The following is a 16073-nucleotide window of genomic DNA, read 5'->3' as shown; positions in this document are numbered from 1 at the left end:
CATTTCTAGGGCACCTTGACCCTTCAGAAAGACTTGGCAACGCTCACCCAAAACTCTGGTGTGCTTTAAATGAGGGGAGGGTGGTGGTCTTTGATGCCTCCACCTGGTCTATCCAGCAGCACTGCTTCAGGATGGGCCGCTCTAAACTGGTAAGGCTGGCACAGGTACCACAGTTCCTGCTTTGGCTGGGTGGGTTTGTTGCTGTGGCCCTGAATCACATTGTTCCTTAAAAGTTGTTGAGTTGTCTGGGCTTCATTTAACTTGGAAAGATGGAGATTTTTGAGGAAAGGAGAAAAGAGAGGAAGTGGATTTGTAGTAAAACAATTCAACTGGTGAGAAGTGATGGACTGGATCTGGGAGGCCCCGATGGGTTCTTGGGCCAGGAGGGCAGGTTTGAAACAGCTCAGGAGAAGGAATAAAAGAATCAATGTGAAGAGAAAATGAGAAGAGGAATCCTAAGAATAGACAAAAATGTGCAGAAGAACTGCAAATTAGGGAAAGGTGTAAGGAGGAAAACAAGTAGATGTTACTGAAAGAGATAGAGAGGTAAAAGAAGGTGACTCAGCCAGCTGGTGAAAGAGTCGCTTGTGAAAGATCAGCTGAAAGAATAACTCTTGATGAAAGGGAGAACTGAACCAGGAGTGCAGCCTGAGTGAAAAACAGCAGAGAGAACACACAGGAAAAGGGATTGGATGTGTCACTTGTGTGAAAGATGAAATACATCCCTGTGGATGAGTTTGAAGGAGAGTCAGAAAGGGAGAGGTAAAGCTGATGGTGAAGAGAAAGGATGGAATTCCAGAAGAGTTGGATACTGAGCTGTCCTAAAGAAGAAAAAAAAATTGCAACTGATGGGACTCTGGAGGGAGATAAATGAAGAGCTTGTGATTAAGGGAAGGACATTCCAGAGACAGTAGAGGAGACAGTATTTTCTTAGACACTACTAACTAAAGTAGGAAATAGGGTTATATCAGGCAGGTAGCTTGACTTCCAGTCCAGCTCAGAAGCTGTGGTTCCCCTGATGCCCTTTGTAACTTGGTTTGGGCCAGGAAACACACCTTTGAGTCAGTTCCCAAGAGAAATTATTAATCCTATTTTCTGAAGGATAGATTTGGCAAAGAGATCTGACCTCTCACATTATTTATAGAGCAAAGCAAAGGACAGAATACTGGAGAGCCAGGTCTTGATCTCTTGCTGTGATCACCAGAAAACTGTAGCATCTGAACACAGCCTTTTGCCATGTTATATTAAAGAATGATTTTTTTTCTTCCAGACTTTGTTTAACCCTGCCTTTTCTCCCCAGACTTGTATGGTCATGGTGGAACAGAGCCAAGTGTGGATTGGTTCTCAGGACTCCATTATTTATATAATCAACACCCACAGTATGTCCTGTAATAAACAACTGAATGATCATCGCTCTGATGTTACAGACATCATTGTGGAGAGCAAGAATGGAACACCCAGGTACATCTAATTTGATTTTCCTAGATATGGAAAGAATTTATCGTTTCAAACAGGGAGGCTTATTCTGCTAACATAAGCCTTCATTTAGCCCATTTTTGTATCTCCCATATTGTCCATGGTCAACTAGGAATTTCCTTTTTAAATAAGGAGCACTGTTTAATGTGGAACAAAGGGGATAAAGGAATGCTCTTTTGGATGAGGATGAGAGCATCCAGGAATTGGCAGCATCCAGTGATGAATCAATACAGATGCAGTTTGAAGGCCACTTCACTTTTGCTTTGAGCCCATCATTGCCCAGATGTTTACAGCAGGCTCCTGGATTTTTCTTGCCTGTTTGTAAGAGAAATAATACATTTACTATTCTGTTCAGGCAAAGTGATTTTGATATTTTGGCAGCACTGGGGAAGAGTGTTGGCTGGAGGCCTTACCCTGCTGTCTTCCCATGGGAACAGCAACTCCAAGGTCAGGCACAGTGGTCAGCCAACCCATGGTGCAGCAGGTGTAACTGGGTTTCAGGAAGGATTTGTTTAGGTGTTCTTGGAACATCCTGAAACAGGTTTTGTCATCCTAAGGCAACAAATGATAAAGGTAAAAAGAAAAGAGATGCTATAATTTGTTTTCTGAGGTGCAGTAGCAAAGAAAACCAGTTTTGAGATGTTTTTGTCTTAAGAGAAAAAAATCCCATCAGGCAACAACATTCAGAAGAATTACAGGGAATGTTTTGTTGTAATCAGCTGCTCATGCACGATGTAACACGAGCTCTGAGTTAGCTTGCAGTGTTTCCAGTGACTCAGAGTTTGTGAAGGATAATCTTGAGAAGAATTAAAAGGGAACATTAATTTATCTTACTGTAAAATTGTTTATTTTGCAAGTATGTCTCTTCTATGTCTGCACTCTTTTCTAAACATGAATGCACACTGTACTATTATTGTTTTTTAATCCATGCCAACAGTGAAGCTTACTCCAGCAGTTTAGATGGAACAGTGATTGCTTGGAACGTCAGCACTCTGAAAGTGAACCGTGTCTTTCAGCTGCCCTGCCAAAATCTCACCTCTATCAAGCTGCAGAATGACCAACTGTGGTGCTGTAAGTCCATTCCTCAAATAATTAAAAAAAAAAAATCATCTTCAGATAAAGAAATAAGACAGTTGTTAGGTGCATCCATTTTATTTTACCTTTTATCTCCATGTTTTGTGGAAATGAAAGAAACAGGCACCTCTGTTACTAACTCTTTATCTTTAATGTTGAAGGTACCAGGAGTTGCATTCTTGTGATGTCAACTCATGAGTTTCAGCTGCAGATGAAAATCGAGCATCACCTGGAGGATGTGTGTGCCTGTTTTCTTGGCTTCCAGCTCTTTCCTGAGGTATTACCCTTACAGGAATCATGGCCATGTAGCTTTACAAGCCCTAGTTACTGCCACATATTTCCTGTCAGCAGTGCTCATGTCAAACATATCTTTCTGTGCTTTAGAGAGATGAAATGTGGGCATTTTACTCAGGGAGCAGTGACCTATACATTTGGAACACCAAAGACCTTTCAAGTACCCCTGAGAAGATCCATCTTCAAGATTGCTCTGAAATCACTTGTATGATAAGAGTTAAAAATCAGGTGAGAAGACATTTGGGCTTTTTTTAACCTGTTGTGGATTTCTTGACTGGAGTTTTGTTTGTTTGCAGCTCTTGTGGGCTGTAATTGCTTCCACACTGGGGGTGTGTGTATGTACAGGTTTGGAGTGTTCATTACTCTTTGAAATCAGAGGAGTTAATGCCTTGTCCAACACAACTGGCTATTACAGATGTACCCCAAAATGTATGTCAAGCCAGAAGCCTCATCAGTAATTAAATGCATGGTGGCATTTATCAGTCATTGACATTTCAGGGAACTGTAGAAGCTGAAAGTTTACATCCTTTGATATTTCATCTCAGGGCTCCTCAGACTAAGCCTTGAAAAAAGGTTAACAGACAAACAATAAATGCCAATTAATTGGCCTGTTTTTGTACATGACCTTTTCCTTGGTTAGTTACCACATTCCTAATTCAAGAGAGACCAAAGGAGCCAACAGCTTCCTACCTTGGCATCTGGTGTCCATGTCACTGTGGGCCTCTGTGTACCTGCTCTTTGTATGGTACCAGTAGCTGTGCAAATGATTGTAGTTGTGCTACCACATGGGCAGGTGCAGGGTTGATATTCAAATAAATAGCTAATGTATTTATTTATCTACTGGGAAAGCAACCTTCAGAATCTTTTTCTTAGATTTACCCTCCTTCCTTCCTCAAAAATGACTTTTTTCATGACATGCCTAATGAAATAGGGAAGCTTTCTCTGTATTCAGCCCTTGGTTAGATTTGTGAACTAAAATGGAAAATCCTTTTAAGATACTGTTCCCCAAAGCAGAGATTGATATCTTTAACCTTTGCTTTAAGGGAATGAGAGGATTGTTTGAAACCCCCAAGCCATTAAATTCTCTTTTTTGTTCTACTGAAGAACTTTGTTCCTTTTCCCTTACACTTACTCCTCATTCAGCTTCACTTTAACTAACTTTGTAGTCCAGCTCATTGATACAAAAGTAAGGACTGGAAAATATCCCTGTATGCTCCATCTCCTGAACCTGTGTTCACTGTGCCATCTTTCCACCTGCCAACAGTTTGGCAACCCTGTTTGTCCACAGGGGGAGTTGGTGGAGTAGGTGGAGTACCCATATTCCACAGAATCACAGAAGGGTTGGAAGGGACCACAGTGGGTCATCTGATCCAACCCCCCTGCTCAGGCAGGGTCATCCCAGAGCACAAGGCACAGGATTGTGTCCAGATGGTTCTGGAATATCCCCAGTGAGGGAGACTCCACACCCTCTCTGGGCAACCTGTTCCAGTGCTCAGTCTCTGCACAGGAAAGAAGTTCTTCCTCATAGTCAAGTGGAACTTCCTGGGCATCAGTTCCTGCCCATTCCCTCTTGTCCCATTGCTGGGCACCCCTGAGCAGAGCCTGGTCCATCCTCTGCCCCCTCCCTGCAGACCCTGACAGACATGGGTGAGGTTCCCTCTCACTGTCTCTTCTTGAGGCTGAACAGCCCCAGCTCCCTCAGCCTTTCCTTGTGAGAGAGATGCTCCAGTCCTTTAATTGTATTTAGTTGCCCTCCACTGGCCCTGCTCCAGGAGCTCCATGTATCTCCTGTACTGAGGAGCCCAGAATTGGACACAGTACTTCAGGTGTGGCCTCACCAGGGCTGAGTGAAGGGTGGGATCATCTCCCTTGTCCTGCTGGTGATGCTTTTCCCAATGCACCCCAGATACCATTGGCCTTGGCCACAAGAACACATGGCTGGCTCGGGGACACCTTGTTGTCCACCAGGACCCCCAGGTCCTTCCTCACAGAGCTGCTTTCCAGCAGGTGGGACCCCAGTTTGTCCTGGTACATGGGGTTATTCCCCCCAGGTGCAAGACCCTGCATTTGCCTCTGTTGAATTTCAGACAGTTCTTCTCTGCCCGTCCCTCCCACCTGTTGAGGTGTTGAAGGGCTGCACAGCCCTCTGGAGTTTCAGCCACTCCTCCCAGCTTTGTGTCATCAGCAAACTGGCTGAGCAGGCATCTCCCCCTTCATCCAAGTCATTGATGAACAAGTTAAGCAATACTGGGCCCAGTATTGACCCTTGGGGACAGCACTGGTGACAGGCCTCCAACTAGACCCTGTGCCACACTCACACCCCTCTGTGCCCTGCCAGTCTCACTCCTCCACAGCAGTGCAGTCACTGACTGTGAATTTGCAGTCTGGTAAAGGCTGACAACAACACTGGTAGGGCTGTCAGTCACAGGCTTTAATTAAAGTGTTTTAATTAAAAGCAAGCCATTTTTCATCTTTAAGGCTACTACTGAAGTGTGCACCTCAGCCTCGCTCTTTCACTGTCTGCCCAATCTCTGTGGCTCTGATTTAATTTTCAACTTGCTGGTGCCCCAGTTTCGTGGAGCAGCAGGTTCCTGAATTTCACTGCCAGCCCTGTACAGAGAAGTAATTTCTTCTCAGTGAAACTGAACTCTTACTGGTTCCCACACATCCCTGACTTCCCTCATTCTGGGACGTGTTGAGCAGTGCTTCTATATTCTGCTTATCTGCCCTTCTGTGATTTTGTAAACCTTGATGAGATCCCTCCTTAGATGCTCTCCAGCCTAAGGAGTCTTGACTTTTCTATCTTTCCTGTGAGGGTGGTGAGGCCCTGGCACAGGTTGCCCAGAGAAGCTGTGGCTGCCCCATCTCTGGGGGTGTCCAAGGCCAGGCTGGATGAGGCTTGGAGCGACCTGGTCTAGTGGAAGGTGTCCCCGCCCATGGCAAGGGGGTTGGAATTCTATGACCTTTAAGGACCCTTCCAACCCAAACCATTCTGGCATTCCATGACCTCTGCTCACATGACAGCTCTTCCTGTCTCTGGGCAGTTTTAGTTACTGCAGAGGAGTAGGTAAAACCCTCACTGTACCAACCCCACATAAATCTCCTCACCCGTGTCCTGGACTGCAGTGCAAAGCAGTGGAAGTGACTGTGGGTTTGTTCTGTTCCCCCAGCTGTGGGTTGGCAGCAGTGGGAAGCTGCAAGGCAAGAGCAAAGGGAAGATCTACGTGGTCAGTGCCGAGAGGAGGAGCGTGGAGAAAGAGCTGGTCGGCCACGCGGCCGCGGTGAGGGCGCTGTGCTCGGCCGAGGACAGGTACGTCCTCAGCGGCTCTGGGAAGGAGGAAGGCAAGATTGCCATTTGGAAGGCTGGATAGACAAGCTGGTCCAAGTGTGTCTGCCTGTGCTGGGAAAAGGCGAAGACCTCGGGCTGTGTTTACTCCAGCATTTGGCGTCTCTTTCAACCACCTGTCAGTGTTATTGTGTTGTATTTATTGAGTTATTTCAGTCCCTACATTGTTGTGGAAAAAGGAAATCGAACCAAATCTCCCCTCACACCTGGTTCTGCTCCTGCACGTTTGATAAAGGAATGGAAGTGTGAGCAGGGGGGTCACTGGCTTCAGACCAGACACGAGGTGGTGTGGAGGGTCAGGGTTCCAGGCCAGACTGCCTGGTGCAGGTCGTGTTGGGAATGCTGGAGCCAGCTCAGCAATTCCATGGGAGCTCTCTCTGGGCAGTGCAGGGTTGCCTAAAAATGGGATTTGATGCTGGCTTCACAGCCTGGAATAGCTGGAAATGGGCACTGAAAGGCAAAAACCAAGTGCACTTGTTGTACTCATGGAATTGCTGTCAGTGCTGAGCTCAGAGCTGTGGCTGGGCAGAGCATCCCTACCCTTGGTGGGATTTATGGGGCTGTTTTGTTTAAAATGCAGACACTGACGGGCTCTCCCCCACAGCACTGAAAGCTCCTGCAGCTGATACAAGATACTGGGATATTTTCAATGACTGTTTTACTTCTTAAACTTGTTTTTCCTTTAAAAGCAATGCACAGCACTTGGTGTTTCTAAAAGTTTGTGAAACTGAATATTTTTATCTGGAGCACTAATTTATTTAATTCCTGTATATATTTGCTTTTGGAAGCACCTCTCACTCCCTATGCAAACCAACCCCTGCCCCTCCTCCCTTCAGTCCCTCTTTCTGCAACTGGAGGAACTGCTGTTATTTTGGGTAGAACCTGCTTCATTTTTGAATTCTGCAGGGTCCTCAAACTCCTCCTCCACCCCTGGAGTGAGCACCACTGGGCTGCATCCTGGGGGAGTCTCCAGAGCAGCGTTCCCTGATCCCTGCCTGATGCACAGTGGTTTTTCCACGGATGACAAATACAAGTAAAACAATAAATACGTGCAGAGTAGTTTTACCTGTATCAGTGCTGAGTACAGTGGAAAACAGTGTTTAAAATATTGTAAATAGAAGGACAAAAATGGGCTGCTACTTTTGTTAATACAAATAAACCACTGTAGGGCTAATAGAAGGGTAAATGACTGGAAATGTACTCCATGTAATATTTCTGCTGATAAAAGTTTTTATCATATGATGGTAACCTGAAATTCTACTTTTTTAGGGTTTTTTTTATCAATGTAAGAATATTAAACACTATATTGATACTCTGGCCTCTCTTTGTACTTTGTTCTTTTTCCTGTGTAACTCCATACCCGAGTGATGATTTTAGCACTGACTTTCATCCTCTGTGTGCTGTGAAGAATAATTGCCTGGTTTTATTCTCTGCATATTCTCCTTTCTGAAACAGCTTCTGCTGTAACATGTCCCCTTTGAGCCCCACATCTGTGACTTCCAGGTTCCTTCTTTCCTCCCCTGGTGCTCTCTGGCTGTTGGGGGTGACAGGAATTATTTACCGAGTTCAGAGATTTCTCTGCACAGACACACGGGGGCTGTTAATGAACTTTCCCTGGCTGCAGAAATGAACCAGGAGCACCAACCTGCCGCCTGCCTGTCGCTGCCTTCATTGGTTTTTATTCCTGAGAGAATTTTTAAACCTGGTTTCGCTTTCTCAGATGGTTCGTGGGTTGATCAGCCTTGTGCCACTGTGCCGCTGCCCATTTCTTGGAAGCCTCAAGGCTAACGTTTGTTCAGCTCCTTTTTGCTGTTGATTTTTTTTCCTGGTCTCCTGAACTGGGGGAACCTGAAGGGAGCCCACGACGCTCTTCATCATGTGGTTCAGTTTTTGGTAGTGCTGTGAGGGAGTTGGGACTTGATGGGTCCCTTGCGCCTTGAACTGTAATTCTACTGTAATTCTACGCTCAAACCAAGGGATGGCAGTGTTTGCTTCCAGAAATAATCCGGCTGTGGCGATGGAGCTGCTTGGAAGTTCAGGCTGTCGTGTGCTGGCTGTGATCTCCCCGCCAGGGCCGCCAGGACCGTACAGGGAGGGAGGAAACAGCCCCTTCCTCTGCTTCCCAGCCCGCGCTCCCGGGCTGCTGGGGGGGGTCTGTTCGTGGGACCAGGCCCCTTTTTCTTTCGGCCCGGTTGAATCCTGCCTGTCCCTGTAATCCTTTCGGAGCAAAAGCCCATTCTCGCCCCTTGCCGAGGACTTCTTACCCCTCTGCATCCACTTAATGTGCCACTGTCACCTGCAGCATTCCCAGGGATCTGGCTCCCCTCTCCATGGGGAGTTTTCCTCTCCCACTCAGGTGTCAGGACGGGGATGGTGCTGCACAAATCCCACTTGGTGCAGCCCCCTGGAAAGGAGGGAAACGCTGCCTGCTCAGGGCTGGAAGCTGGAGGAGCACATGCCACCCTTGCCCCCAGGATTTGGGCCACTGTCCTGCTGCCCCTCCCCTCGGTCCAGACTGGGAAGTGGGGGCCGCGCTGGAGCAGCTCCGTCCCGGGCCGTTCCCAGCCGCTCCAAGGCCCTGTGAGCTGTTCTGTAACGAACAGCTCAGGGAGTGACCCAGCCCCGCTGCCCTCACCCCCTCCCCGGCCAGCCCAGACCCAGCAGCTGCTCCCAGCCCCAGGAGGGACCGGGTGCTCCGGACAGGGATCGGTGTCCCTCTCCGACGGCCAGGCATGGGTCACATCCCCTGAGCCGAGCGGGGGCTTTGGGCTCTCCAGGTGGAGTTTCCCCAAGATGAGGAGGAGCCCAGGGTTTGCTGGGAGAAGTGGGGCCAGCAGGGGAGGCTCTTGCCCTCGTCACTTGCTCACTTCCTAGTAGCCCTGTAGTAGGTACTACAAAGTAAATCAGCTCTATCCACTCAAAAGCAGCCTGGTCTGGGTGTCCTGTAGGAATCTGGAGAGGCTCCTTCCCGTGCTCTTCCCTCGGTGCTGGTGAAAAAGCAAGTTAATAAATCGGCTGAAAGCTGGATTTACTTTATGTTTTCAGTTCTTCCTTAACCTCAGTCCAGTGACAAGATGCTGGCTGAGCCGTGTTAAGTCAAAAATAAACCAAACTCTGGGTAGGCATTGACTTGGCACTGAATTCTTGGAGCTGCCGATACTGATTGTGAGGAATTTCCTTCAGGAGAAGTCACAGATCAAATCTGTCACAGAAAGTACGAATCAAACGGGACAACTGAGCTCTTCACTGCAAGTTTAACCCTGTCAGCTTGTGATCTCATCCAGGGGTCCCTCCGGCTTTCCCTTCTTGTCACTCCCAATGGCTCAAGAGGTTGATCAGTTTGGATGGGAACTGAATTCTCTGGAAGCTGCTTAGGGCTATGGAATCATGGACTTGCAGATGATGCTTCTTTCCTCCGAAACACTCCCAGGCCGTCCTGTGCCGAGGGACCCCAATTCACCAAGTATTTGTGAACTGTGACACTTGATTTTTTTTGCCAGGCAATGTTTGTTTGGCAGGAGCGTTTTTGGAAATATCAGTGAAGCTTTGGGGTGCAGGTGAGTGTTGTTTTGGACAGCTCAGGGACCGGGTGTCCTCCTCCTCCCCTTCCCTACAAACACCACAGGGACACGAGCCACCAACTCTTACTGAAATGTTTATTAAGATCGAACTTCGGAACAACAGATCGGAACACAATGTCTCGTGGAGTAGAATATCTCTAAATTGATTTGTTTTCCTTTTCTATGCGTAAATGAAAAAAAAAATCAAGATTATACAAAAAAGAACAGAAAGTGCAGAACACAATAAAACAGTTCTCATGCAACAAATCTTTTTTTTTTTTTGTTTTAACCTTAAAACAGAAAATAAGCTCAACAGTGTAGAAATAAAAATCATACATACATTATGCCGTCTACGCACTCAAACATTCATCTGTGACATCACTTTTCTTTATCCCTTTTTCCTCATAAAACAACATTATGTGTTTAACACATGCTTATAAACATTGCTAAACTCAGCAAGAGCTATTATAGTGCCCCAACTTAATAAGTTGATAAAAAAGTAGTTGTCATATGGCCAGTTCACAAAGGAACTAAATATTCTCTTTTTTTTTTTTAAGTTTTTTTTAATTTTATTTTTCCCCGCTATGAGATGCCTATATGCAGCTTTCTAGTAATATGAGGCATTTAAAATAAGCTGGTCATTTGGCTACCGAAAGGGCTTAGTGTTCATGTTACATCAGAAGAACCAAATTCACGTGGGGAACTGCCAATTTGTTGAGAGAAAGGTCTGGATTTTGGGGTTATTTATTACAATTCGGCTCTTGCCAAGGACTGAGAAGATCCAGAGTTTGGCTAAACGCGCCCAGAGCTTCACCCCCAGCTTCCAAGTTTAAGAATGAATGTGCCAGAGCATGTCAAATTGAACTGTGTCCTGGGTTTTCCCTAAAATTTTTGCAGGTCACAAGGGCATCAAAAGCCCTTTAATTATAGCAGATGCTTCCTTTTAGGGGGGATCGTATTTGCCCCTCCTGGGCACCCCTCGCCCTCCCTGGGGCAGGGAGGGTGACATTGGGTTTCAGGTGAAGCCACAGTGCTACTCGGGATGAGGAACCAAACCAAATCAAGTTTTCCAGGAGGTGATTTCCAGGAAAACCTGGAACATCTTAATGAGCAGATCGGTGGGAGTGTGTTAGGAGAAGGAATTGAGCCTTTTTGTTGTTTTCTAAGGCAATTTCTGAACTGCTGAGCCTCAGAATCAAACCCCAGTTGGTATATGACTTCTGCAGCTCCTTTAGATGCAACATGACAAGACAAAAAACTTTGGGTAGCTCCCCTTTTTTTCCAAATGACCTTTTTTTTTCTTTTTTGACGCACTTTACAAACGTTCAGCTTTGTCGTTTAAGGAAGGAAAACAGCTAAAGGACTCTCTGGAACCATAAAGTTTCTGCAAAGAAAAATAAAATTTGGTATTTCTTCCACACAGTCATCAACAACATTTCTGTGCAACATTTGGTGTCCGTTACATTTATTTGGCCTATTCAAAGGAAACGAGGACAAAACAGCTGCAAAGAAAACCAACTTCTCTCTCACAACAGATACTTCAGATGCCGAAGCTGCTACATGTGCTTGGAATATCATGCAGGAGTTTACTTGTTCGTTTAAATAGGATACATATTTATAGCTGAGCATCAGACTGGGATGAGGGGAAACCTGGAAGAACTCAGTTGAAGTCATTGTGGAGTGGTGACAGTGAGCACACAACCCCCATTTTGACTGAGCAGTGTGTCTGCAAATGTACAGACACACAGGAACAGACACACACACACACTTCTAAAACCTCAGATCTCAGTGACTGGACTATGGTTCAGGGACTCCAGGAAGGCACCTGCCCTCCCTGCACTTCCCTCCTGCCCAGATGTGGGTGCAGCTTTCCCAAGAACAAACTGACTTTCTCCACCTTTACCCCTAAATGTGACTCAGCCTGCAGGGCTGTGAGACCTGCCAGCCAGGAAAATCCTGCCTTTTGTGGTGGATGCTGGAGGAATCCAAGCTCACCCAGGGAACCTGTTCCTAAGGATGGAACCAGGTTTTAATGAGGTACCTGGCAAGAAGCACCATTGTTGCCACTGTCATTCCAAGTGCTGGGGGATTCAGATTAGATGGGAGGGAGATAAGAAAGACTCAGTCCTTGCCTCTGTGGCAAACCCCACACATCCTGCTCCATCCCAGGGTCTGTGTGCCACCATCCATTGGCAGGAAAACCAGGAGGGTGAATTTGCAGCCGCCTCCTTTTCAGCCCAGTATTTCAGAGCCTGGAAAGAGGCTCCAAGGGAAAGGGGAGAAGGACCTCTGTTGGCTTTACTGGCTTCCTCCCTCCTGGTGATGATCAACCCCAGTCTTCCCATAACTGCTCACAGCCAGCGCCAGCAAAACACCAGATTCCTGTTATTAAAAGGCTATTTAGGCAATAAATCTCTATAAAGTCATCAAACCAGCAGGAAGAGAAACATTCCTAAGAAATTATTGCTTCTGGAGTCTGAAATTGCCATCCACGAACAGCACAGATCTGACTGGACTCTTGGAATGACCCACCAGGGCCAAACCCACACTCTGCCTTTCCAAGGGGTGGAAGTTAAAGCTTCTCTGCTCTCACATCAAACATCTCCAGCCCTGGAGACTCTGAGCACAAACGATGCCTCGTGTCTGAGGTGTCACTGCAGCAGAACAGGTTCAAATTGTTTATAGTATCAAGCAACACAGAATTAAACCACCAAACCTCAGTCCTACTGCAGTGAAGGTCCAAGGGGATGACTTTGAGTAGACAGTGATATCCACAAACAAAAAGTGGTGCTTGTTGTCACAAGGAACAACAACGAAAAAGCCACTTCAAATCTCTCTTCCCACAACTTCTGCAATAAACACTTAAAGTTGTATTACTTTACTTTAAATTGTGCCAAAAAAAAATAATCATTTCTGTATCAAAAGATAAGGTGAGGGACAGATGAAGAAATAAATTGTTGCCCACTCTACCCTGAGAAGTGCTGGGGTGAGACAGAAAACTCAAATCCAAGGAAAAGCCCTCAGCGGGTAAAGGTGGCGTGGGGGTTTCCCAGGCTGGCCTAGGGACAGGAGGAGATGCTTTGGCTGGGGCTGCCCAAGTTAATTCTTCTGGCAACACTACAAATATTTCAGTGTGTTTACAATGAATAATTATTTCCTTCACTGTTACTGGGGAGTGAAATCAGCTTCCTGCTACGGCAGCTGCGTACTCCTGCCTTATGAGCCCCACAAACAACTCCAGAGACGGATTTTGACATCCAGTTCTTAGAAATGAGGCTGTCCCAAGCACTGCCCAGGACAAAACTGGCCCTGTCCCGCCTTTGCTTGAAACCTCTGGGTTGGAAACATCATTTGAAAGGTCCTTCCTCCCTCCTCGCCCTTCCCTGGCTGAGAAAGCTCAATAAACGTGGGTGAGCTCACCCCCAAAATGGTGTCATCGTCCCTCTGGTGGGTGTGAAGTCAGAGGGAGCTTTGACCTCTCCTCCCTCTCTGCAGGTCCTTGGTCAGTGGGATGGTGCAGCAAAATAGAGCTTGGCTTAGAAGGTGCAATGTGGAGTAACCAGGATTTGATCTGGGCTGATCAATGAAACTCATGGGAAAAGGGTAAGGCTGGCACTGGTCAGAAGATGCAGGTTTTTAAACTGCTGAAGACCCTTTCCAGCAGGAGAGATTAAAATGAGGAGTACTTGACAGAGGTCATTTAACAGAAAGCAGAATCTTCAGGGAGCTTCAAAACTAAGACATTAAAGCCACTTTAAAGTGTGTAACTTACACGAATGCCAGTTCTAGGGTGGAACACAACACTCGTCTCTGCAACAGTGAACATCACCAGAATATATTAAATGTAACTGAGATGATAAAATTCATGGCAGAAGTTCAGTTCAAGGATTTCTCACGACTGATTTCTTCAGTAAGGTCTCACACCCTTCAGTAGTATCGCTCCCCTGGCTGAACACAGTTCACAGTACGTGTTCTGAATAAAAAAATATTCACCCCAAAGGGGAAAAAAAAAGAGTTTCTCAAGATACTTGTTAAAAAAAACAGCCCCTACATCCTGTGTGATCACATGTACTTCAGAACTTCGTGATGTCACCCTTGACAGCAGAGGCCATTGGTGCTGACTGGAAGCCTTCAGCTGAGAAATCCATGGATGCCACCAGGAATTCGACAGGGACGCCAGCCCTCAAATACACCCAAACATCCATTTCTCAAACACATGGACAATTCAAGTAATGTATTAAAAACAGCTTCTCATTTTGAAATAGAGCTTCTTTGCCTGGATTGCAGCATGATTGACACAGGCATTTGAAAGTCTTGGAGCAGGAGGAGTTTGAGGCAGCAGGAATGTCACACCGCTCTCTGTCTGTCCAGCACATGGATTGAGGGCAGCCCGGGGGCCCACCCAAAACGAGTCCAGAGCATCACAAACTCTTCTGACAAAGGACAAACTAAGTTTGGTTTCGAAAGTTGCTTTAAGTGGCTGCTGGATAGTGATCCAAACCTATTTTGAATCAGACTAGCACAACTCTTGCAAGCTCTTCCCAGAAGAATGTCTTTGCACTGCAGCTGTGTCCTGAACCACGGAAGGGGGCAGGAGGATGTGTTAACGACACTGGAACGGCAGCTCGGGAGAGCTCCAGCCTACAATTCCTCTAACACAGGGACTGGAGCAGCAACACTGGAATTTTAAGGCCTAAAAAACTGTTTCTGACAGAGATTTTTACAAACCCAGACTATGCCATAAAGTGACAGAGGTAGGCCTTGGGCTCACCTTGTTGTACTGACCCCGTGCCTTCACCTCGGCTGCGGCGCTCCCAGCCAGGAGGTTAAAGGATCATAAAAAGTGCAATTAATCCACGACTTCCTTTCCCTATGGAAGAGAATCTGCATGCCCCCTCCCATGAAGCTGACACCAGAGACCCCTTTCTCCGTGGCAGCTTCATCCAGAGATGATCAGGTTTAAATGCCAAGAAAACCCCCCCGAGTTCACCACAGCACATAAAATTCCCAGCTAAAAATTGTCACAGCGTATTCCAACGACATTCATAAAATGCAGCACTTGTGATAAAAAAACCTGTGAGTGCTGGTCACCTCTCCCAGCTGCTGCTCCTTCCATCCAGAGCTGAAATCCAGCACACAGTGTCACCCTCCCCCGAAGAGCAGCAGATTTGGGAGTGGCTGTGAACAGTTATGACTAAAGAAGAATTCATGGCAGTTTCTCAGAAACCGCAGTAATTGCTTTTGCTTTTCTTGAAAATAATTGCAAATCAAAGGATTCTGTAGTAATTGCACTAACAAAAACATGAAGTCTAAAATTAAAGTAGCTGTCAGACCAGTAATACCATGCTCCTGAAAAAAAAAAAGATTGTTGTCTGAGCGTTTGATTCGGGTATTACACTAGTGAAATCTGAAATGTTCAGACAAAAAATGGCAAGAGACTAGAGGTGGAGATCGCTTCCATTTTTCGTTAGTTTAAAAACAGCCGAAAACTTAAATTTTTTTCTAACTGCTAATTGTATACACTGTGAGTCTCATGCAGATTAATAAAACTTACTTGAAATCTAAATGTGTTCTTAATAAAAAGTGTTCAGAAATGACGTCTCTAAGTTGTAGAGAAAGCAATCAGCATCCGAGCGACCCGCTCAAACCTAGAGGAAGGACTACAGAACTTCATTTACACTTTTGCACGAAACTGCCTTTTCTCCTGCAGATTTTAGTTACGAGTAGTGAAGGTCCTAATTTGTTTTTTTTTTTCCTGAAAAAAAAACCAACAAACAACCAAACCTAAAAAACCAAACCAACAAAAGTTCTTGATCCTGCACCTGCACTCCTTGGAATGTGGGTGAGCAGCGAGGGGCTCACACGGCTGACTCGCCCTCGGGCTCGGCCGCCGTGGCTCCTTTGCGCGTCAGCTTCAGCACCGTCGGCTTCTCCACGCCCGCGCCGCCGCCCTCGGCTGCCTCCGGAGGACCCAGTCCTTTCTGCTCTTCCTTTGGCTCTTCGTTCACTTCGGGGTAAATCACCAAGAAGGTGGCTGTCAAAAACCCCAGGAAGGACCCCACGGAAGCCACCATGGGGATGACTCTGACGGTGCCGACCGCGTCCACCACGCCGCCGAGCGCGGAGGCCACGAGGATCTGGGAGATATAAACTTGGCATGACAGGATGGCACAGTCTATGCCGAACCCTCGCTTCGAGTTCCCAGGGCTGTGGTGAATGTACTGTGAAAAGACAAAAAATGTGTTAGGGGAGGTAAAACAGTGGCTGAAGGCAAACACTCAAATGCCAGAACCTTCCTTGAACTTCTCAGCCCTGTGGGTGAC

The 16073-nt window shown here is 46.5% G+C and overlaps 2 protein-coding genes across 5 annotated transcripts in view; one reads left to right on the top strand and one right to left on the bottom strand.

Moving 5' to 3' along the window:
• Window positions 1-7502, top strand: part of DENND3 (DENN domain containing 3) — a 31831-nt gene extending 24329 nt beyond the window's left edge. Inside the window, exons 18-23 of the mRNA XM_064643515.1 lie at window positions 10-149; window positions 1301-1461; window positions 2414-2547; window positions 2712-2827; window positions 2935-3072; window positions 6015-7502. Coding sequence (XP_064499585.1) covers window positions 10-149; window positions 1301-1461; window positions 2414-2547; window positions 2712-2827; window positions 2935-3072; window positions 6015-6215 — 890 coding nt within the window. The 3' untranslated portion in view covers window positions 6216-7502. The remainder of the gene's footprint in view (window positions 1-9; window positions 150-1300; window positions 1462-2413; window positions 2548-2711; window positions 2828-2934; window positions 3073-6014) is intronic.
• A 2330-nt stretch (window positions 7503-9832) lies between these two features.
• Window positions 9833-16073, bottom strand: part of SLC45A4 (solute carrier family 45 member 4) — an 87374-nt gene continuing 81133 nt past the window's right edge. For all 4 annotated transcript variants that reach the window (XM_064643666.1, XM_064643579.1, XM_064643551.1 and 1 more), the window contains one exon: window positions 9833-15971. In XM_064643666.1, the coding sequence (XP_064499736.1) occupies window positions 15609-15971 (363 nt within the window). In that variant the 3' untranslated portion in view covers window positions 9833-15608. The remainder of the gene's footprint in view (window positions 15972-16073) is intronic.

The sequence above is a fragment of the Pseudopipra pipra genome, chromosome 1 (genome assembly GCF_036250125.1).
Source record: "Pseudopipra pipra isolate bDixPip1 chromosome 1, bDixPip1.hap1, whole genome shotgun sequence".
Taxonomy (NCBI): Eukaryota; Metazoa; Chordata; class Aves; order Passeriformes; family Pipridae; genus Pseudopipra; species Pseudopipra pipra.
This window is presented reverse-complemented; position numbering and strand designations above follow the sequence as displayed.